The sequence below is a fragment of the Bufo bufo genome, chromosome 3 (genome assembly GCF_905171765.1).
Source record: "Bufo bufo chromosome 3, aBufBuf1.1, whole genome shotgun sequence".
Classification (NCBI taxonomy): domain Eukaryota; kingdom Metazoa; phylum Chordata; class Amphibia; order Anura; family Bufonidae; genus Bufo; species Bufo bufo.
Genome location: NC_053391.1, coordinates 408,394,175 through 408,418,630, shown reverse-complemented (window position 1 = coordinate 408,418,630; position 24,456 = coordinate 408,394,175). Strand labels below are relative to the sequence as shown.

Sequence of the window (24,456 nt, the reverse complement as noted above, 5' to 3'; positions counted from 1 at the left end):
TGCTCTAGCCAGTAAAACGGCTAGGGCAGCGCTAAAGCCCACCCATTAGAGCCGGTGACATCACCGAACACACTGCTGGGCGGAAGCCTCTGCCCGGCAGTGTGTTATCGTAAACAAAAGAGCCTTTGCCCTGCGCGATTTAGCGCAGGGCAAAGGAGAGCATTGGAGCATGAACTGCTCTGATACTCAAGGCCAGGAGGCTGTCTGGGTGAAAATGGAGGTTTGTCCGGGTTCAGCTCTGAACCCGGGCAACCCCTTTAAGGTTGGGTATATTATATTATATTTCAGAGCGGAGAGACGGGAAATAAATACACCCCTGGCTATGTTTATCAAAAATTAATTTGAGACATTAGATGCACTGGACATAATTATTAACACCTCACAGATGAGAGCCCTGTCTTGACTCTTAAAGGGAATCTGTCATCAATTTTATGCTGACCTCACTGAGGGCAGTATAAACTAGTGACAGAAATGGATGTCAGCGGTGTGTCACTCATCAGCTAAAAGTAAGTGGTTGCTGAGAACCAGCATCATAATGACTGCAGCCCAGACCTGGAAAAGAGTCAAATCTACCTGAGAAGAGTCCTGGTTATTATAATCTCCTGCACTCTCGCCCATCTGCTGATGATTGGCAGTTTTCTACTAGAGAGAAAGGGAGAAAACTAGGTAGAAGCCTGTCAGTCATCAGCAGGTGGGCAGGAGAGCAGGAATTCATGAGTAACCAGGACTCTTCTCAGGTGGCCGGGACTCTTTTCCAGGCCCAGTCTGCAATGATTGTGATGATGGTTCTTGGCAACCACTTACTTTTAACCTATAAATGACAGACCGCTGAAATCAACTCACCTGTCTCTACTTTATACTGACGTTAGTACAGGCAGCATAAAGTTGATGACAGGTTCCCTTTAAATTCTAATGAAAAATGAATTGACATCTAATGAGCAAACCGCCTATGCCTCTGGTGTTGAGAAATTAATATATTCTGCCGAGTCACTGACTGCAGTGTGTGACTGCAGACTAATTACTGTAGGTGGAAGCCAAATGCAAAACAGATTAATACTGAAAAAGAATGAAAAAGACAATGGGAATTGCACTATGTTTTATTCAGTAAGGCAGCAAAAAAATAAAATAAGAAACAGAAATAACTTCACCTTCAGAAAGCAAAGGTTCAAGTAAACAGTGGCTGGCGGCTGCTCGAAGCAGCAGATTGTGAGACATTTGGGTGGTGATGGTGTCACATTCCTACTGTGATAACAGATGGTGAGTGAAGGTAGATATTAACATTGTTAAGCGTAATGTGGCCACTATCCAAATATTCGTCTGATGGTCCAACTCATCCATATATTAGAATGTAAGAATGTATTGTATGTGAAAAGAGTTACCATGGAATATGTATATACACTGATCAGCCGTAACATTAGAAAGGGAATAACAATGGATATCTTGTTACAATGGCGCCTGTAAAGGGGTGGGATATATTAGACATCAAGTGAACAGTAAGTTCTTGAAGATGATGAGGTAGATATACTAATACTGGCGGTACAAATGCCAGCCTTAGTATAGAGTCTGTCAGCACAGGATGGGCCAAATTTATTAAGAGGCACTGGCCTCTTAATAAATTTGGAGCATTTCCAAGCAGTCCATGCTCCAAAAATTCATATCTACATTAGCTATGAGCTGGCGCAGATTTGAACTATAATTTACACCAGTTACTGGCATAAATGGAAATAAATCTGTTGGGCTGTGAAGACCACGGCCCCTACCGCTAAACCCCACCTACTTTTTGAAACGTTGCAAATTAAATGCAAATATGGTGTGCGCCATCATGTGTGACTTTTTTGCTGTGAAACGTTTGATAAATTTCCCTGGATGGCTTGGAAACAGAATAAACTGACAAATCTAAGGATCTGAGAGACTTTAACAGGTGCAGAATGGTGACGACCAGACAAATGGGTCAGAGAATTTCCAAAACATATTGTGGGATGCTCCCAGTATGCAGTAGTCAGTACCTAACAAAAGTGGTCCAAGGAAAGTCAACCAGTGAACCATTGAGAGCGTCATGGGTGCTCAAGATATCATGGTATGGATGAGGAGTCAAGGTTAGTCAGTATGGTCTGATCCCACAGAAAGAGTTACCGTAGCACAAACTGCTTAAAAAAGGTTAATGCGAAGCTATGCATTGCAGCTTGTTGTGTATGGGACTGGGTAACCATAGACAGGTCAGGATGCCCTTGATGACCCCTATTCACAGATAGTGCCTACAATTTTCTGCCAGGAAACCTTGGATCTTGACATTCATGTGGATATTACTTTGCAGCAATGTTCTGTCAGACCCCTTTCAGCAGGAACATACACCCTGCCATACGGAAAAAACGAGTTTAAGGAACATGACAAAGATAAAGGTGTTTACTTTCCTCCAAATTTCCCTGATGTCTATTCTATCAAGCATTTATGGGACTGGCTGATAAAATAAGTCCAATACATGGAGGTCCCACCTGATGGCTTACTAAGTTCTTGGTGCCAGATACCACAGGACAACAGCAGAAGTCTTGTGGAAACCCTGCTTTAATGGTCACAGCTATTTTGGAGGCACAAGAGGACCTACATAATATCAGGTAGGTGGTTTTAATGTAATTGATGATTGGTGTATATTGCAGCAGTTGATAGACAAACTGCTATTTCTCTGGAGATCATATGCATGTAATAATCTTCACAAAAAAAGGCAACAACTGTCTGACCCGGAGTGCCAAAATAATAAAATGCAATAAGGGACATTTAGTAATGTCTTTACGCCACAATAGTTACAAATTATGGAGCACACTATAAGTGTACAATAATTCACAACTTTTTGAAGCTTCTTGCCACTTTTCTAAAAAGTGTTGAAAAAAATAGATGGGGCTTAGCTCGGTCCGCAGGATTTACTAAAACTTACATCAGAAACCAATGTAAGTTATTGCTGAAGTCTTCGTCCGCCCCTAGCTGGAGTAGACTTCAATTTCTGGCAGAGATGCACAAGGGATCAAGAATGACGTATGAGAACACCAGTCTCAATAACTGTCCCTCAATAACCCCAAAACTATGCTTGTTTTGTAGTAAAAAAAACGCCTTTAATATTTTATAGAAAATTTTACATATTTATTTGTTTGCTTTTGTTCCAGGATGTGAGCTGATTTTGCCAGACAATACAAGTTAATAAAAGGGTATTCTCATCTAATAGGCAATCACTTTATGATCGGTGGTGGTTTGACCTGTAAGAACCCCACCAATCGTGAGAATGAATAGGCCGCAGTCCTGTATCCCTCAATGGGGTAAGCTGCAGTACCTGTGCAGGAAAAAATGGTGAAGGAGACGTAGCGCTAAATTATTAGGATCAGTGGGCTTCCAGAGATCAGACCCCCATTGATCATCTTCGTGAAACCATCAATATATAAGACTGGAATCTTCAAGCACAGCCCTGCCTGGGCCATAATACTACACTTCCCCACTTTGGTGAGTGACTGCATAGGGAAAGTTAGGCCATTTCTGCACAGTACAGTGTGGACTCTGTATGACTCTCCCTCTCATGCTGAATAACTCTGACAAAAGGAATCATTACTGTAATACTTCTCTCTTTTTTAATACAAAAGTACCTTAACACCACATGGGACATAAAGGGAGAAGAAAGGAGAGCCAAGGAAACATAATGATGTAATCACACATAGTTTAGAAAACCAGAAGATGAAAGATGCAACCCCAGGAAAGATCTGGAGGAAAACAGTATTTGGACAAAATACTTTACAAACCTACAACACCTGTAGATTCTACGTCAATGAACAAGCTACAGCTGTGCCACATACACATAAAAGGTATAACTGTTATATACAGTAGATATATCTAAGAAGTCACATATAATCTCCATTCAATAGAACTTAAAGCTAAATCTAATGAGGAAGGTGCTTTCATATTTCTTTAAATATTTTAAATGTGTCTTAACTCAAAAAAAAGAATGTATCTAAGGTTAGTTTCAACATAGTGGTAAATTCTTCAGGCAGATTGTTCCGGCAGAGAAGACATCGTATCCAGCATAGCTAGATACTACCATACTGTGCCAGAGCCCATTGACTATAATGGGACTCGGCTAGAAACTGGCCTGTTTCCAGCATTAGTGCCAGGATTCGGCCAGACAAACACTGCTGCTAGTGCGGTATTTGTCCAGCCGAATCCCGGCACTAATGCCGGAAACAGGCCTGTTCCTCGCCAATTCCCATTATAGTCAATGGGGCCTGATGGTGCGCCAGCGCTTTCTGGTAAGCCAGATACAATGTTTTCCGGCAGGCTGTTCCTCTGCCAGAAGAATTTACCGCTAGAGTGGAACTAGCCTAACATAATATGGAGCTTTATGTGAAGAAGGCTAAGGGAGGGCAATTATTTTGTATTTGGTGAGTGGTTCAGATCCAGTTGTGTACCTTCCATAGAGGCAGACCACATAACTGCTGCAGGTGCCTTGTGGTGCCCAGTATAAAGAGATTTTCACAGCTTCCAATGCAGTCGATGGTAACTCTACAAATTACTATCCACTTGAGCTCCCCTTAATGGTGGCTGCAGGTAGCCAGTTTTGTAATATATTCTGTGTACAAGAGAAATTTATCAATGTATTAATGCCAGTTGTCTGGTATAAATACATTGAGAAACATGGTGTTCAGAATGAATGCCATATTTTTGAAGCAACTGTTCCACTTTTTCCGATATTCAGATAAAGTGGGTGACACAGAAGGTGATTTTTTTATTACAATTTTTTAAATTAAAATTTCTTCCACCTGATAAAAAAATGAATACAACTAAAATAAATTTACCTTCCCATAGTGTGATAACACAGTATATGGCAAACATGAGACCTATTGTGTCTACAGCATATTGGTACCACGGTTCACTTACATTAAAAGATTTCCAGGGGCAGACATGGACCTTTCTTCTCTCCTGGTGCATTCAAATGGGTTTCCAAATGAGCGCTTCCGCAACATTGCTTTCACTAAAATCTTATCAAGAAAAAATGTCATGTCAGCACAAAAACTATTGCATTGAGGAACTGCTTTGTGAGAAAGCAATGTGAGGCACATAATATACATTCCATTTCACAATTGGCTAACTCCACAAACAGAATGCCAATCACATGTCAAATGACCATGGTTACTGATTTTGTCATATGTGATAAGATGAAACTGGAACAATCAAGAGTATATGGCTTACTAGAAAGGGGTGTGGCTTTTTGGGAAAGGAGGCGTGACCCAATATGTGCCATTTTGCACCAAAATTGTGGGAAGTCAGACAAAATCGTCTAACCATGCACCAGATTTATCATCCAGCTTGAGCCACTGGTGTCTGTTTAGACAATCTGTCTATATTTACACCATCCGTAGGATTAGTATATCTGCTCCAGTGTTTTTATGCTTAAATTAATTAGGGCCAAGAAATGTGTAGGGAGATTAGTATAAATTAGGGTGCCATAGTGGCAGGCTCTGGCACAGGACCCTCTTGTTGGCGCACAGCTCTATATGTCAAGAAGGGCATATTAGGTTTTCATAATGGATAGCTGATATGGGTGGTTGCTATTAAGAATGCAAATTGAGTGAGCTGAAACGTTGCTGTTACCACATGGGTGATTAAAATACCCTTTTTTCACGGATATTTGAGTGCTGCCTTGGCCTTTTTTACACACACACACACACACACACACACACACACATTTTATATATATATATACACATACATACATACATACATATACACACACACACACACATATACAGTCTCTACTATACAGTTACTTGACTGCTGCCCTACCCATGTAGCAGATACTTTAGATTTGGCAATTTTTATTGTTTGGGTTATTGTGTATGGAAAATAGGATACCAAATATGTGTTTTATGGATATTAGTAAAATATATATAGCATATCATACTCTAAGGCTTAAAGTTTCATATGAATATTTTCTTAAACAACTACATAGCTCTTCTAATTTCTGAAAATGTCCCGCAATTTGTTTTATTACCCGTTTAACTGATCACAAAAATCTGATGCATCTCAGCAGTGGAAGAAATGACAAAATTAAAAGTAAAAGTAAAAGTAGGTCATCAATTCTATCGATGGTTTAATTAAATTTGCATACTTAATAGAGCCGGAGCTGGCTATAACCTATGGGGACACTCTTCGACATGATTAAAATATATCACTTTTGTAAAGCTTCACTGCCTACTGCATTTTAAGATGGCTCTTCAGATGGGAATAAAATAGATTTCTTCATATTCCCATGGAAACTAAACACTCTATTAACCATCTATGACACGCGAACATCTTCACCTTGCAATCTGATTGCTAACTATACACTGTATGTCAAATATAGATATACATCTATAGTAGATTTCTAGTCTTGATCCCTTACTGAGCTGAGAAAGCAGAGATGAAATACAGGTTACACTGAATCTTTCCCCATAAAATTATATATCTAGGTTCTCAACATTTATTGTTTACTCGAGGACTCATGCGACTGCCTATTTATTAACAACTTTGGTGTCTTTTTTGTTGGTGGCCTAAGGGCAGACACTAGTTGTACTCTACCTAGTGGAGGGAAAATGACAGTGCCTCTCATGGGGTGAATACTAATGAGCGCTTCCATTATGGAAGCGCTCATTATTACAGGCGGACCTGGGAGCGGTGAATGCATCGCTCTCTGTCCTGGTCTCCCCGGGCCACACGCTGTGCTGTGTCCTGTGCATCAGAAAGATCAGGAAGAGCGCTGAATCTCAGGAGCGGCAGCAGCATCCAGAGCAGGAGAGAGAAGTTGATTTCTTTTTTTGTGTGTGCTCTGATTAACATGGGCATCTGATCTGAGGTCTGAATGGGGGTATTATTCACATTGGGGCTCTGATCTGAGGTCTGATTAGAGTCATTCATATTGGGGTCTGATCTGAGGTCTGAAACAGTGTATCTTTTACATTGGGGCTCTGATCCGAGATCTGATTGGAGGTCATTCACATTGGGGGGCTGATCTGAGGTTTGAATTGGGGTATTATTCAAATTGGTGGTCTGCTTTGAGGTCTGAGCCAAGGTCTGTATGGGATTCTATTAAAGGGGTTATCCAAGTTCTCAAACAGCTCCTCCATGTGCCGGGCCCCAGGATGCTAGGGTGGCTTGTCCCTGTCCCCGGCTGCCATTGGCTGCTCCCCCCCGACACCGGATGTTCTCATCCGTGTACAGGAAGAAGCAGCAGCGGTGCGGAGACCAGGAGCGGCGCCGGGAGTGGGGTAAGTATATTACCTGTGAGGGGCCTGGCGCATGGGGGCTGTTTGAGAACTTGGGGGTCCGATCTGAGGTCTAATAAAAAATATATTTATTATTATTTACCTCCTCTAAAACCTAGGTGCGTCTTATGGGCAGGTGCATCTTATAGGTAAAAAAAATACAGTATATGAAAATTCAAACAATAGGCCTTTAAGAGTTTTATAATATATCATTTATATTGTTTGTAAATGGAGTACATAGCTTTTAACTAGTTCAAGACCCAGCCACTTACCACCTTCCTGGCCAGATGCAATTTCCGTTTTTGAGTACGTGTCTTTGAATGCTGCTCTGTGGCGTGTGTCATTTTTTTCTTGCCTTTTTTTATTTTTATTTTACATTGTGTGCCCCCCATAAGGTCATGCAAAACCTTCAGCGGGCATTTAACATATAAACTTTTTTTTAATTCATGATTTCTCCTGTAACTGGGGCTGAGATATTAACAACAGCTACATAGGGAATACAGCCCCTTGGGGGCTGCAGAGCTGATCTGGGTCTGCTAAGACATAGCAGCTCATGCGATACTCAGCGCCCAGACATCACATGATCGCTAGGACCAGAGCAGGAAGGTGCAATGATACTTCCTGATCCTTATACAAAGTGCTCATTAAGCATTGTGTATACATCAATGGAGAGGGCAGGGGCAGAAAAAAAAAGCATCTCTGCCTTCTCTATGTGGCACTGACAGCCAGCTCCCTGCTTCTACAGCTGCAGGATTAGAGCAAAGCCCTTTTGAGGGCTAAAACGCTACGTGAACCCAGGAAATATAAAAATATAGCACATACTGGCTTGGCCAAAACACAAGTTTGAGTGATGTAGCTTTGAAAGTACACATTAGATATATTTATAATATGTCACTGTTACTAAGAAAATGTGACCTTAGAATCCCATAGCGAATACAATAATTGAAACCTCATACCACAGTTGTCAAACTTGGAATAAGCTTTACAGAATTCTTCACTTCCTCTTCAGTGACTTCCACAATTGTACAATGCTCTTCCTCGAGTGGCATTGGATCCTCCTCATTTCTAGTTACCCAAGGATGAACCTGCAAAAATACTGACAATGATGTACACATAGAATAGAGAAATTTCAGCTTCAGTGCAGCTTAGGCTACTTTCACACTAGCGTTTTGGCTTTCCATTTGTGAGATCCGTTCAGGGCTCTCACAAGCGGTCCAAAATTGATCAGTTTTGCCCTAATGCATTCTGAATGGAAAAGGATCCGCATAGAATACGCTCTGGAGGTGGACACCAAAACGCTGCTTGTCCGTCCTGGGATGTGGAGCGAGACGGATCCATCCTGACACACAATGTAAAACAATAGGGACGGATCTGTTTTCTCGGACAATAGAAAACGGATCCGTCCCCCATTGACTTTCAAGCGTTTTTTGCAGATCCGTGACGGATCCTAATTTATATGGAATATATTCTTACAGTTTGGATCTCTGCTGTAATTACCATTTGCTTATGAGGCTTAGTTTTCTTCAGAATAGAAAAGGCATAGAAAGATAATTGATTTCATGTTATTTATAATTAATTGTGTTATTTCAATAAGATTAATGTGCTGCATAATGTAAAAAGCACCTTCATACAACTGACTAGGAAAATAAATTCTACTGCACTGAAAGGTACTCGTTTGATGTGTCTGTTGCTATGGAGTTTATGGCAAAAAGTTAACACTGAAGTAGTGTCTTAAAAAGTAGGACAACCATTAATTCTAAGATTTCTTTTCAAGATTTGCAATCAGTGCAATGTAAAATATCTTGAACTTTGAACATTATTACTGAGTTATTCCCATTTTTGCAATATACTGTTAAGAATTCACAGAGACCCTCTAGTTTGAAGCCACTTCATCATTTCAGCCTGCAGGGAATACTATATCACAGCATTTCTCTGCAGATGCCATTAGCACAAATTGGGCATGTGTCCATGTAGCGTAAACACTGCAGATGTGCCATCGTGGATTTGTGCATGGCAAATCTGCAGCATTGTACAGGAGCAGCCAAGTTTTCTCCACACACTGGAAAAAATAATGGTTCAAAACGAAAGAACTGCTGCGATACCGGCAGCCATACCAATGCAAAAAGAGAGAAAAGAGAAACCAGCTGCTGAACTGCCATGATGGAAACTCAGCAGCCGATTTGCTACATGTGAACATACTCTTAGGTGGGGATTTATCAATACCTGCACTTCAGATTTCTAACTTCAAAATGTCCCAAAATAGTGCATTTTGTTTTATCAGCTCCTTGCTTGAAATAGGAACAGTTTTTAATACTGCATTAAGATATTGCTGATTATGAAATTCCCTACTACAATATGTAAAGGGGTTATCGTGGACCTATAATGCCCCCCCACCCCCATATGCCCAGGCCCCTCACAGAGGTTGTACTTACCTCCTCTCCGGCACCCGCGTCGTTTCTGTTGCCAGAACGAGCCTCCCTAGTGTCACCCGAGGGGAGAAGCAGCGGCGGCCGTGCGGGCATCGGAAGCAAAGCGGGTGCCAGGGAGTGCGGTAAGTACAACCTCTGTGAGGGGCCTGGGTATATGGGTTGGGTAACCCCTTTAAAGTGGTTGCTACCAGAGCTTAAATACTGCGCTAAAAAATTCTGCCATCATAATCCTTTATTTTCGTTAAATGAAATGTATTTACACACGAAAGGTAGCTTATATATCCGGTAGTACATTATAAGTAGAGATGAGTGAATTTCATGTTATGAAATTCGTTCACGCTTCGTTTGGTGGTAAAAGCAGAATTGCGTTATGGATTCCGTTACCACGGTCCATAACGTAATTCTATGACGGAATGCATAACAGAATGCCTTTAGAGGCATTCCGGCATAGAATTACGTTATGGTCCGTGGTAACGGAATCCATAACAAAATTAGCTTTTACCACCAATCGAAGCGTGATCGAATGTCAAAATATGAAATGTGCTCATCTCTAATTATAAGGTTAAAAGGACTTCCGGTAAATGATGGGAAGCATTATGCTTTCCATAAGATACATAACACTAATGCCTATGAGTGGTGTCTCTCAGTAATCCAATCTGATTGGCTGGCAGGAAGCTGCTGGCTACAGCAAGTGTGTGTGCGAAGTGAGGGAAGGCAGTTTTGACCTCAGAGACCTGGCAGAGGAGCCATCTTCAGAGGTTAAAATAGCCGTAACTAAGGGAAAAACTCAAGGAAAACAGTGTTATGTTAAGAAACTAAAGATTGGTTTATGCATAATGCTGCAGCAGCAGTAACATTTGCTAAAATTGTTTTTTTTTATTTTATGAAAACATGACATTTACACGTTAACCTTTACATATAGCAGTCCTAAATGTGTATACCTTTATTTCTGGAACAGTTATTCTATCTTCAGGCTTCTTCTCCAGCATTCTGATAATCAAGTCTTTAAGTTCATCATTAATGACTGGCCTTAAACGGGAAAGCAAAAAAGCAGGACAATAAGCAATCTACTACTTGGGTTATCCAAGACTAATAAAGACCTTACAGAGTGGCCAACCCACAGTGGTGGTCATACTTACCTGGTCCCTGCTGCTGGGTTCGGTGTCTCTGTCACTCCTGGGACAGTGCTTCCTCTCCCTGTTGGAGGGGAGGGGGGGGGGGGGTGGACATGTGACAGGCCGCAGCAGTGACCTTCTCCCCTTGCGTCATGACAACTGGTCACACCTGCAATTGGCTGCAGCGGCCACTGGCCTCCCCATCAACGGATGTTTTTTCAGCGCAACAGTGAGAGGAAGAGCAGGTCTGGGACCAGATAAATATGATCACCACTGTGGGTTGGCCACTGTGGGTCTGTATTAATATTAAATAACCACTTTAAAGGGGTATTCCAGGTAGAAAGAGTAACCCCCTCTTCACTGTTCCCTGATCACTGGGACCCCCACCAATCACGAGTAGGGGTCCTGTGTGCTCCGTTTGAATGGAGCAGTAGTCAAGAGTGCCCATCATGGCTCCTTTCAAAGTTTATGGGGCTGCTGGAGATAGTTGAGCAATGCACTTGGCTATCTCTAGCAGTCCTCTAGAGATAAATGGTGCATCAGTGTGCATCCTCCACCTGCTGCTTCATTCATGTGGAGGCATGGATACTCTTACTAATCAAACAGTTATCCCCGATCCAGTGGATAGGGAAAAACTTGTTCTAGTAAGAATACCACTTTAATTCAACAAAAATAGGATGTCAATGGGTTATAATGTTATCCCTTTTATGTACATTAGGAGTATTATATAAGGTTTTGTACTCTCAGCAATAATAAAATCTTCTTCATTTTGTTTTATATTTGATAAAGGGTCATTATCCAAAGTATTTTGTTTCTTACGAAATGCGTGAAGTACAGATGGATAGTCTACACAGTCCTTCTCATTAACGATTATTTAAAAGAGAACTTGTCAGGAGATTTAGCATTTCAGAGAAAATCATTTAAAAACAAGCTGGGAACGGGAAGAAGAGTCATTTGGGTGGTCTCCACTTACTTCTACCCAACCAGCTCAGCTTGATTGACATGCTTCTCCCTGTATACAAGTAGGGAGAGAACTGTCAATGAAGTCGAGCAGGGCTGGGAGAAGTTAGCGAAGACCACCCAAATGACTCGTCTACCCATCCTCAGCTTGTTTTTAAACTATGTCTCATCTGAAATTCTGCAGCATTTGAGAGTAAGACCTAACTGTTTGTAAGGAGGGACCATGTTGGTATTTGATGCTGCCCATGGTTTGGACAGCACGAATCTCCTGACAGGTTCCCTTTAACTTTTTTATTGATAGACTGTTAAATGTGGGTAGATTCCAACTCAAAATGGAAATGGAAAATGGAATTACGTGGTGGAGTATGATGGCTAATATGTATAGGGGGAGATTTATCAAAACTGGTGTAAACTGGTGCTCATAGAAACCAGTCAGAACCTATGTTTAACTTGGTATAGGCAACTAAGCCAGTTTTCCTTTACATGTGCTTTGATAAATCTCCTCCATAGTCTTAATGATTGAAACAAATTGCAATAATACTATTGGCAGGCAGAACTCATATTACATACTGTTCAGGGAACTCCACTGCTTTATGTTTTATCATGTTGTGTAGAACCAAGATGTATTCATCCATGAAAGGACACTAAAAAACAAATCATGGAGATAAATAGAATTAAACTGCTGCTTGGAGTTCATGCTGCACACAGCCAATTTACATTTGATTCTGTGACTCTGGTCAATGATGGTTGCTTACCTTTCCAAATACGAGAGAATAAAGCGTGACTCCCATTGCCCAGACATCTAGTGCCTAGTAATCGAAAAGGACAGGAAAATGTAAATTCATGACTATGACTCATGACTATATATCAATGCATACCAGGCATAGCTATTGAAATACATTTCCAATACCATATACAGTGCCTAGCAAAAGTATTCACCCCGTTGACTTTTTTCGTATTTTGGTACATTACAGCCTTAAGTTCAATGTTTTGTTAATCTGAATTTTATGTGATGGATCAGAACACAATAGTCTAAGTTGGCGAAGTGAAATGAGAAAAATATATAAATAAAACTATTGTTTAGAAATAGAAAACAGAAAATTGGCATATTCACCCCCTTTGTTAGGAAGCCAATAAAAAGCTATGGTTCAACCAATTGCCTTCAGAAGTCACATAATTAGTGAAATAATGTCCACCTGTGTGCAATCTAAGTGTCACATAATCTGTTATTACATATACACACCTTTTTTGAAAGGCCCCAGAGGCTGCAACACCTAACCAAGAGGCATCACTAACCAAACACTGCCATGAAGACCAAGGAACTCTCCAAACAAGTAAGGGACAATGTTGTTGAAAAGTAGGTTAGGTTATAAAAAATATCCAAATCTTTAATGATCCCCAGGAGCACCATCAAATCTATCATAACCAAATGGAAAAAACATGGCACAACAGCAAACCTGCCAAGAGACGGCCGCCCACCAAAACTCACGGACCGGCCAAGGAGAGCATAAATCAGAGAGGCAGCACAGAGACCTAAGGTAACCCTGGAGGAGCTGCAGAGTTCCACAGCAGCGACTGGAGTATCTGTACATACGACGACAATAAGCCGTAAGCACCATAGAGTTGGGCTTTATGGCAGAGTGGCCAGAAGAAAGCCATTACTTTCAGCTAAACACAAAAAGGCACATTGTGAGTTTGCGAAAAGGCATGTGGGAGACTCCCAAAATGTATGGAGAAAGGTGCTCTGGTCTAATGAGACTAAAACACATCACATCACCCAAAGAACACGATCCCCAGAGTGAAACATGGTGGTGGCAGCATCATGCTGTGGGGATGTTTTTCAGCAGCTGGAACTGGAAAACTGGTCAGAGTTGAGGGAAAGATGGATGGTGCTAAATACAGGGATATTCTTGAGCAAAACCTGTACCACTCTGTGTGTGGTTTGAGGCTAGGACGGACATTGACCCCAAACACACTGATAAAGCAACACTTGACTGGTTTAAGTGGAAACATGTACAGTTGCAAGAAAAAGTATGTGAACCCTTTGGAATGATATCGATTTCTGCACAAATTGTTCATAAAATGTGATCTGATCTTCATCTAAGTCACAACAATAGACAATCACAGTCTGCTGAAACTAATAACACACAAAGAATTAAATATTACCATGTTTTTATTGAACACACCATGTAAACATTCACAGTGCTGGTGGAAAAGTATGTGAACCCCTAGACTAATGATATCTCCAAGAGCTAATTGGAGTGAGGTGTCAACCAACTGGAGTCCAATCAATGAGATGAGATTGGAGATGTTGGTTACAGCTGCCCTCCTGCCCTATAAAAAACACACCAGTTCTGGGTTTGCTTTTCACAAGAAGCATTGCCTGATGTGAATGATGCCTCGCACAAAAGAGCTCTCAGAAGACCTACGATTAAGAATTGTTGACTTGCATAAAGCTGGAAAGGGTTATAAAAGTATCTCCAAAAGCCTTGCTGTTCATCAGTCCACGGTAAGACAAATTGTCTATAAATGGAGAAAGTTCAGCACTGCCGCTACTCTCCCTAGGAGTGGCCGTCCTGTAAAGATGACTGCAAGAGCACAACGCAGACTGCTCAATGAGGTGAAGAAGAATCCTATAGTGTCAGCTAAAGACTTACAAAAGTCTCTGGCATATGCTAACATCCCTGTTTGCGTATCTACGATACGTAAAACACTAAACAAGAATGGATTTCATGGAAGGATACCACAGAGGAAGCCACTGCTGTCCAAAAAAAACCCTGGATGTTCCACAGCAGTACTGGCAAAATATTCTGTGGACAGATGAAACCAAAGTTGAGTTGTTTGGAAGAAACACACAACACTATGTGTGGAGAAAAAAAGGCACAGCACACCGCCATCAAAACCTCATCCCAACTGTGAAGTATGGTTGTGGGGGCATCAAGGTTTGGGGCTGCTTTGCTGCGTCAGGGCCGGGACAGATTGCTATCATCAAAGGAAAAATGAATTCCCAAGTTTATCAAGACATTTTGCAGGAGAACTTAAGGCCATCTGTCCACCAGCTGAAGCTCAACAGAAGCTGGGTGTTGCAACAGGACAACGACCCAAAGCAAAGAAGTAAATCAACAACAGAATGGCTTAAACAGAAGAAAATACGCCTTCTGGAGTGGCCCAGTCAGAGTCCTGACCTCAACCCGATTGAGATGCTGTGGCATGACCTCAAGAAACCGATTCACACCAGACATCCCAAGAATATTGCTGAACTGAAACAGTTCTGTAAAGAGGATGGTCGAGAATTACTCCTGACCGTTGTGCACGTCTGATCTGCAACTACAGGAAACGTTTGGTTGAAGTTATTGCTGCCAAAGGAGGTTTAACCAGTTATTAAATCCAAGGGTTCACATACTTTTTCCACCTGCACTGTGAATGTTTACATGGTGTGTTAAATAAAAACATGGTAACATTTAATTCTTTGTGTGTTATTAGTTTAAGCAGACTGTGATTGTCTATTGTTGTGACTTAGATGAAGATCAGATCACATTTTATGACCAATTTGTGTAGAAATGTGGCAGATAGTTTTGGGGCGCGAATATTCAAATTGCGAATATTAATTGCGAATATCGGCACTCCGAGAATTTGCGAATATGACATATGACATCCATGTGCTTTCCACATCCGTATGTCCCTTATGTGCTACTTTGCCATCCACAATGCCCTTCATGTGCCCCCTGTTCCATCCACAGTGCCCCTCATGTGCTCATTTGCCATCCACAGTGCCCCTCATGTGCCCCCTTTGCCATCCACAGTGCCTCTCATGTGCCCCCTTTGCCATCCACAATGCCCCTCATGTGCCCCCATTGCCATCCACAGTGCCCCTCATGTGCTCATTTGCCATCCACAGTGCCCCTCATGTGCCCCTTTTGCCATCCAGTGTCCCTCATGTGCTCCTTTGCCATCCACAATGCCCCTTATGTGCCCCCTTTGCCATCCACAGTGCCCCTCATGTGCTCCTTTGCCATCCACAGAACCCCTCATGTGCTCTTTTGCCATCCACAATGCCCCTCATGTGCCCCCATTGCCATCCACAGTGTCCCTTGTGTGCCATCCAGTGCCCCCTTTCCCATCCACACTGCCCCTCATGTGCCCCCTTTGCCATCCACACTGCCCTTTTGCCATCCACAATGCCCCTCATGTGCCCCCTTTGCCATCCACACTGCCCCTCATGTGCCCCCTTTGCCATCCACACTGCCTCTCATGTGCCCCATTTGCCATTCACAATGCCCCTCATCTGCCCCCTTTGCAATTCATACTTGAAGTTGAAATGAAATGAAACTGTAGGAAGCAGTTTCTGACGCTTCCCTCACTCGAGATACCGGCGCATGCGCAGTGTAAATTTGTATGTAGCCGGAGCAGAGAGACCGGCACATGTGCACTGTACTGCGTACATTTTGCGTACTGCGCCTGCGTTGGAGGAAGAAGACGGAGAGGGCGCTTTAACTTGCAGGAGGCGGTGACGTCATTAGTGACGATCCGTCTCCTGCTCAAGGCAGGAAGAGACAACTGGAAGACATGGAGACGGACTTCGCCCGGAAGAACAGAAAATCTAGCTGGACGAACCATGTGACCAGGAGGAAGATCTCGGGAACGGCAACACTGTGGAAGGTAAGTTTGTTAACAATAATCTTTAATCCACAGGTTAGCATTAAAGAGCAAAAAAACATTTTTGGCTGGAGAACCCCTTTAAGTAACTTTGAAAGTGCTTTTTACTGTTTCGTTTTTTTTTTGTTTGTTTGCTGTTGCCCTTGGTGCTCTTTAAATTGTCATGTTAGGTTGAGTTCACATCGCCGTTTAGCTTTCCGTTCTTCTGATTCATCAGAAGAACAGAAAAATAAAAAAGGAAAGTTATTTTGAGAATCGGTTATGCTCAGTTAGCATCAGTTTGTACTAACAATAACTGATCTGTCTTTTTTTGAGGATCAGTTATGATCAGTTAGTGTCACCTCCATTAGAGATCAGTTATTTTTGACAGGAGAAGTACACCATGCAGATCATAACAGATGCTCAAAATAAAAGATCAGTTTTTTTCTGTTCTTCTGACGTTCACAGCAGGTGTTTTTTTTTTTAATAATCCAAGAAACAAAGCACATGATTTATTACGTCCTGTCCTCACTCCAACAGTCTCTTCATGCTGTGCCCTGAGAACTCCATGCTACATTCACCCTGAGCCCTGAACTCGGCACACCGCTTGGACTTCTCAGGATGCTTAGACTGATGAATTTGTATTCTATGGGCACTGCCTGGATGTGAGCTTCAGCCCTGGAGTCTGGATAATGCATAATGGAGTGGGACGGAGGATAATATTTTGACTAGTAAGCCCATCATGCAGACAACCTACAGCACATTGGTTCCCACAGAGCCCTTACCACGTTTCTTTCCTGTCCCTTCTCTACACAAGGCTCCACCACTCTGTGTTCCTTGCCTCCTATTATCCCTCTTAAACACCCTGCCAAATTCTGTTCTCCCCTTCTACACAGGACCCCATTTCTTGTCTCCTATTATTCACACAGAACCCCTGCTATACTGTGTTCCCACCCCTACACAGGGACCAGCCACTTTGTGACCCCCCCCCCATTATCCATACAGAGCCACATTCTGTTTTCCCCATACATAGGGCTCTACCTCCAATTAGCTCCTAGTAGACCCTCAACTGGGCTCCTGTCCTCATTATCCAAAGTATGTTCTTGCTCCAGCCCCATTCATTGAGGTGCCCAAAGCACTGGTGTGCAGGGAAAGCCAGTCACCAGTACAGCCAGTTATTGTATGAATGAGCCTTTCCTGGCATTTCCAGTGCGTAAAGCCAGGACCAAGAGGTGAAGAGCAGCGGAGACTGGTCCAATGTTGGAATGACAACAGGAGGGGATTGTTAGGGTTAAACCTAACGACCAGAAGACCCCTTGAAATGATGTGATGTCAATAGGATAATATACTCTGCATATGTGCGATTTTGAACATTGTAAATGAAAAACTTAAAAGAAGCCCTTTGTATGAAAATTATCTTTTCATAATCAAAGTCAAAGAAACATTAAATTATGCAATGGTGACCAGAATTACAATCAATGAGTGTTCATTTACTACAGAGCGGTAAATCTTTGATAGTGCTCAGCAGGTCAGTCAAAAGAAAATAAAGTCCAAACATATTTAAAGTCCTTTAATTTTTTGGGAAATATTTCTGGTTATAACTTCCTCTCATCTGATCTGTAAGTTACATCAGAACGTACCTTCCCACTGAACCCGTGGCCAGAATCCGTGAGAGTCTCAGGTGCCATGAAGGCTGGAGTCCCAGCAGTACTTGACAGGAGAGCATCATTGCCTTCAAACTGATTGCTTACTCCAAAGTCAGCTATTTTAATATGGCCATCATCTCCAAGAAGTAAATTTGATGGTTTTATATCTCGGTGAATAATCTTCTGGTAATGCACTAAAAATAAAGCAGAAGATATCCTAATTAACGATGTAAGGCACTAAGAATTATGTCAGTATATTATAAGTTGTGCGGAATACACTACAGGTGAAACTTGAAAAATTAGAATATTGTGCAAAAGTCCATTTATTTCAGTAATGCAAATGAAAAGAAATTGCATTAATACAGCTTAAAATTTGAATTTTGTGAAAAGGTTCAATATTCTAGGCTCAAAGTGTCACACTCTAGTCCGCTAATGAATCCATACCCCCTGAGCAAAGGGTACCTAAGATTGAGACTTTGGGGTTTTCATAAGCTATAAGCCATAATCATCAGAATTATACCAAATAAAAGCTTGAAATATCTCGCTTTGCATGTAATGAGTCTATCTCATATGTTAGTTTCACCTTTTATGTTGCATTACTGAAATAAATGAACTTTGCACAATATTCAGATTTTTTGAGTTTCACCTGTATAGCCTATCGTGCTGCCCAGGACCCAAAACCAGTCCATTGTAACAATGATTTAAACTATTAAATTGCACTTTCTTCACTGAATTAAGGCATAAGGAAATAATAATACAAATCAAAAGCCTTAACCACTTAAGGACCACAGGTTTATACCCCCCTAGTGACCAGGCCCTTTTTTACAAATCGGCACTAAACAACTTTAACAGTTTATTGCTCGGTCATGCAACCTGGCACCCAAATGAATTTTACCTCCTTTTCTTCTCACAAATACAGCTTTCTTTTGGTGGTATTTGATTGCTGCCAAGATTTTTTGTTTTTCCGATATTAATCAAAATAGGCCGCAATTTTCTCAAAAAAAGTGTATTTTTAACTTTCTCTGGTTAAATTGTTCAAATATAATTACATTTCTATACAAGTTTGTGTCAGAATTTATTGTGCTACATGTCTGATAAAAAAAAATCCAATAAGTGTATATTTATTGGTTTGCGCAAAAGTTATAGCGTTTACAAACTATGGTACAAAAATGTGAATTTCCGCATTTTGAAGCAGCTCTGACTTTCTGAGCACCTGTCATGTTTCTTGAGGTGCTAGAATGCCAGGATAGTATAAATACCCCCCAAATGACTCAATTTTAGAAAGAAGACACCCCAAAGTATTTGCGGAGGGGCATGGTGAGTTCATGTATGATTTAATTTTTTTTCACAAGCTAGCGGAAAATGACACTTTCTGAGGAAAGAAAATAAATAGAAAGTTTCCATTTCTGCTAACTTCTGGCAAAAAAAATAATAATCTCCCACGGACTTACAATGCCCCTCAGTGAATACCTTGGGGTGTCTACTTTTCGAAATGGGGTCATTTGTGGGGTGTGTTTACTGTTCTGGCATTTTGGGCGGGGCTAAATTGTGAGCAACCCTGTAAAGCCTAAAAGGTACTCGTTGGACTTTCGGCCCCTTTACGCACCTAGGCTGCAATAAAGTGTTACACATGTGGTATCGGCGTACTCAGAAGAAGTAGGGCAATGTGTTTTGGGGTGTATTTTTACATATACCCATGCTGGGTGAGAGAAATATCTCTGTAAATTGACAACTTTGTATAAAAAAAATTAAAAAGTTGTCATTTACAGAGATATTTCTCACACACAGTATGGGTATATGTAAAAAGACACCCCAAAACACATTGCCCTACTTCTCCTGAGTACGGCGATACCACATGTGTGACACTTTTTTGCAGCCTAGGTGCACAAAACGGCCCAAATTCCAATGAGTACCTTTAGGATTTCACAGGGCATTTTTACGCATTTGAATTCCAAACTACTTCTCACGCTTTAGGGCCCCTAAAATGCCAGGGCAGTATAAATACACTTTTGGCACAAGTTAGCGGAAAATTATTATTTTTTATTTATTTATTTTTATTACAAAGTCTCATATTCTACTAACTTGCGACAAAATAAAATTTTACATGAACTCGCCATGCCCCTCACGGAATACCTTGGGGTGTCTTCTTTCCAAAATGGGGTCACATGTGGGGTATTTATACTGCCCTGGCATTTTAGGGGCCCTAAAGCGTGAGAAGAAGTCTGGAATCCAAATGTCTAAAAATGCCCTCCTAAAAGGTACTCATTGGAATTTGGGCCCCTTTGCGCATCTTGGCTGCAAAAAAGTGTTACACATGTGGTATCGCCGTACTCAGGAGAAGTAGTGCAATGTGTTTTGGGGTGTATTTTTACATATACCCATACTGTGTGTGAGAAATATCTCTGTAAATGACAACTATTTCCATTTTTTCAAACAAAGTTGTCAATTTACAGAGATATTTCTCTCACCCAGCATGGGTATATGTAAAAATACACCCCAAAACACATTGCCCTACTTCTCCCGAGTACGGCGATACCACATGTGTGACACTTTTTTGCAGCCAAGATGCGCAAAGGGGCCCAAATTCCAATGAGTACCTTTAGGTTTTTACAGGGCATTTTTACGCATTTGGATTCCGTGAGGGGTATGGTGAGTTCATGTAAGATTTTATTTTTTGTCACAAGTTAGTGGAATATGAGACTTTGTAAGAAAAAACAAAACAAATAATCAATTTCCGCTAACTTGTGCCAAAAAAAAAAATCTTCTATGAACTCGCCATGCCCCTCAAAAGTGATCTTTATAGCGCCGCAGCGATTTTACGGTGTTTTTGCAGTGATCAGGAAAAAAAAAATTCTGTCACTGCGGATGGGCGGACTGAACGCAAGTATGCGCACAAGATCAGGCCTGATCGGGCGAACACTGCGTTTTTTGTAGAGCCTATAGAACATGTCCTATTCTTGTCCGCAATTGCGGACAAGAAAAGGCATTTTCTATATACACTGCTCAAAAAAATAAAGGGAACACAAAAATAACACATCCTAGATCTGAGTTAATTAAATATTCTTCTGAAATACTTTGTTCTTTACATAGTTGAATGTGCTGACAACAAAATCACACAAAAATTAAAAATGGAAATCAAATTTTTCAACTCATGGAGGTCTGGATTTGGAGTCACACTCAAAATTAAAGTGGAAAAACACACTACAGGCTGATCCAACTTTATTGTAATGTCCTTAAAACAAGTTAAAATGAGGCTCAGTAGTGTGTGTGGCCTCCACGTGCCTGTATGAGTCTATATGGGGTGATCAGGTGTTAATAAGTGACAGGGGGGGGGGGTGTAGTGTAGTGTAGTGATTGGTGCTACTTACAGAGCTGCCTGTGTCCTCTGGTGGTCGATCCAAGCAAAAGGGACCACCAGAGGACCAGGTATATCAGACCCTGTTAACAAAACAGCGTCTGATATACCTTTCTGGGGTTAAAAAAAAAATCGCATCTACAGCCTGCCAGCGAATGATCACTGCTGGCAGGCTGTAGATCAACTTCTAAGCTGCGCATCGCTGTGAATGCGCGCGGCGTTCACAGCAAATCTCGGGTCTCACAAGATGACGCCTTTCGGCGTTAGTGGGACCTGAGAGAGCCGCCGCACTGACGCCTTTTGGCGTTAGTGTGACGGCAAGCGGTTAAAGGGGTTGTCTCCATTCGGCAAATGGGATTTATCATGTAGAGAAAGTTAATACAAGCCACATACTAATGTATTGTTATTATCCATATTGCTTCCTTTGCTCCATCACATTATACACTTCTCATTTCTGTGGTTACGACCACCCTTCAATCCAGCAGCAGTGGTCATGCTTGCAAGCACTGCCACTGATGCTGAATTGCAGGGTGGTTGTAACCATGGAAACCATGCACATCACCAAAAGAACACCATACCCACAGTGAAGAATGGTGGTGGCAGCATAATGCTTTGGAGCTGTTTTTCTTCAGCTGGAACTGGGGCCTTAGTTAAGCTAGAGGGAATTATGAACAGTTCCAAATACCAGTCAATATTGGCATAAAACCTTCAGGCTTCTGCTAGAAAGCTGAACATGAAGAGGAACTTCATCTTTCAGCATGACAACGACCCAAAACATACATCCAAATCAACAAAGGAATGGCTTCACCAGAAGAAGATTAAAGTTTTGGAATGGCCCAGCCAGAGCCCAGACCTGAATCCGATTGAAGATCTGTGGGGTGATCTGAAGAAAAGGACTGTGCACAGGAGATGCCCTCGCAATCTGACAGATTTGGAGTGTTTTTGTAAAGAAGAGTGGGAAAATCTTGCCAAGTCAAAATGTGCCATGCTGATAGACTCATACCCAAAAAGACTGAGTGCTGTAACAAAATCAAAAGGTGCTTCAACAAAGTATTAGTTTAAGGGTGTGCACACTTATGCAACCATATTATTTTATTTTTATATTTTTTCTTCCTTCTACCTAAAAGATTTCAGTTTGTTTTTCAATTGAGTTGTACAGTTTATAGGTCACATTAAAGGTGGAAAAAGTTCTGAAATGAATTATCTGTCTCATTTTTTTTACGTCACAGAAACCTGACATTTTAACAGGGGCGTGTAGACTTTTTATATCCACTGTATATATATTCCACAAAGCTTTGTGTTGCTGCATGTCATCTATAGAATCAATAGAATGCTCCCTTGCTCCCATGCACTCCTTACATTTGTGTCGGTTTCCTCTAGAAACTCCAAAATCATACTGATAAATGAATTGGCTTCTTATAAAACTGGGGACATGGAATGATGAGACTGGCGACCATCTTTGGACAGCACTATGGAATATGAGGGGGAAAAAAACCAATAAACAATACCAGACCGCATAGAATATAAATACACTTTATTAATATAATAAATATAATCAATACATTAAAACAGGTGCAGGAAAAAGGCGGCATCCACAAGAGGAAGACACAGGGGTGATGATACTCATATTATAATAATAATAAAAGTGCAAGTGCAAAGTGCAATAGTATTCAATTGTACAACAAAAGATCCATACTGTGCTTCCTCTGGGATGGTGCCTTTTCCCTACACCTGTTTTCATGTATTGATTATACTTAGTCTATTAATAAAGTGCATTTATATTCTATGCGATCTGGTATTGTTTATTTGGTTTTTACTTATAGCATATTTTACCATAGGCATATGTTTTACTTCTCTCATGGATATTATATACATGTAACCTTGCATGGTATACACATGAACAATTGCGGTTATATATTTTTATTGGCTCATATTTGTTGGTTGAGAATAACGAGGGGTTATAGCCCCGAACTCCAAGCCTATTTTCCTAATTAAGCAGTATAAACTGTAAGCTCATACTAACGCTCATAAAAAGTAGGCAGCGGGTCTGTCATTCCTAGGTGCATGTCTATCTGCTCTGTGGAAAAAGCCATTACTGTAGAACAGCATCCCCCGTCACAGACATCACCGCACAATGATAATATTAGATCATAAAATGCAGTATGGGTGAAATACGAAAACTGCCTCCAAAATGATGCACATGCATAATAATTAGCTGAAATTAGCTTTTTAAGGATCACATCTGTCAAAATGCAAGACTTGCCAGCAGCACTACAATAATAACTGAGGAAAAACAAAACTGGATGCTTGACAATCCGCCAGAAATAGCGAAACTGAGCAGCGCACATCACTTCATCAGTCTCATGTGACAGTAAAACAGCACATTAGATCGCTGGCCTTGTCTAGATATCGGTAGGAAAATGACATGCTATGTAATGTATATAGTGACACCAGAAAGACATTCCCATGTTAATACATCAAGAATACATGTGGGAGAGAAGATGGCAGATAAAGAAGTAATGGTCAGCACAGCCAGCAGTTCGACTATCACAGAACCTACCACATGTGGTGTATCCTGATGATATGAACAATGCCAAATAATGTTGCATCTGGACTTCTATCAATTGATAATATATATCATAATGTGCCCAGGTAGTCAATCATCCTGCACAAAACATGTCTAGATAAAAATTACTTACAATTACAGGCCAACTTTTACTATCAGAAGTGCTCCACTTTCTTGGCATGGTTTCCTCCAAAGATTTGGCGCACCTCATTTTAGACACATTTAGTATTCAGATGTGGCAAAAAGAAATACTTTTTCCTACATTTCCTGGTTTTAAACTAGAATGTGTCTTGTCTACCTTTAAGATAAATTTATGAAGTTAAATAAAAGTGGCACAGACTAATCCAATTTAGAGTTGACATAAATTTTTAGTCAACAGAATTTTGGCGCATTGGGACAGATTTTCAAGGCATATGGACATCATTTTGGTGTATACTTAGCCAACAAATAGGTGCTATAAACTAGACTAGACAGTC

The 24,456-nt window shown here is 41.1% G+C and overlaps 1 protein-coding gene across 2 annotated transcripts in view; it reads right to left on the bottom strand.

Annotated features, from left to right (window-relative positions):
* The window catches only part of CAMKK1 (calcium/calmodulin dependent protein kinase kinase 1), a 271,268-nt gene that overhangs the window by 17,338 nt on the left and 229,474 nt on the right, over nucleotides 1–24,456 (bottom strand). For both annotated transcript variants that reach the window (XM_040424856.1, XM_040424857.1), the window contains exons 10-15: nucleotides 18,054–18,253; nucleotides 12,534–12,587; nucleotides 12,349–12,422; nucleotides 10,645–10,732; nucleotides 8,231–8,359; nucleotides 4,912–5,012 (exon numbers count right to left, since the gene is read on the bottom strand). In XM_040424856.1, the coding sequence (XP_040280790.1) occupies nucleotides 4,912–5,012; nucleotides 8,231–8,359; nucleotides 10,645–10,732; nucleotides 12,349–12,422; nucleotides 12,534–12,587; nucleotides 18,054–18,253 (646 nt within the window). The remainder of the gene's footprint in view (nucleotides 1–4,911; nucleotides 5,013–8,230; nucleotides 8,360–10,644; nucleotides 10,733–12,348; nucleotides 12,423–12,533; nucleotides 12,588–18,053; nucleotides 18,254–24,456) is intronic.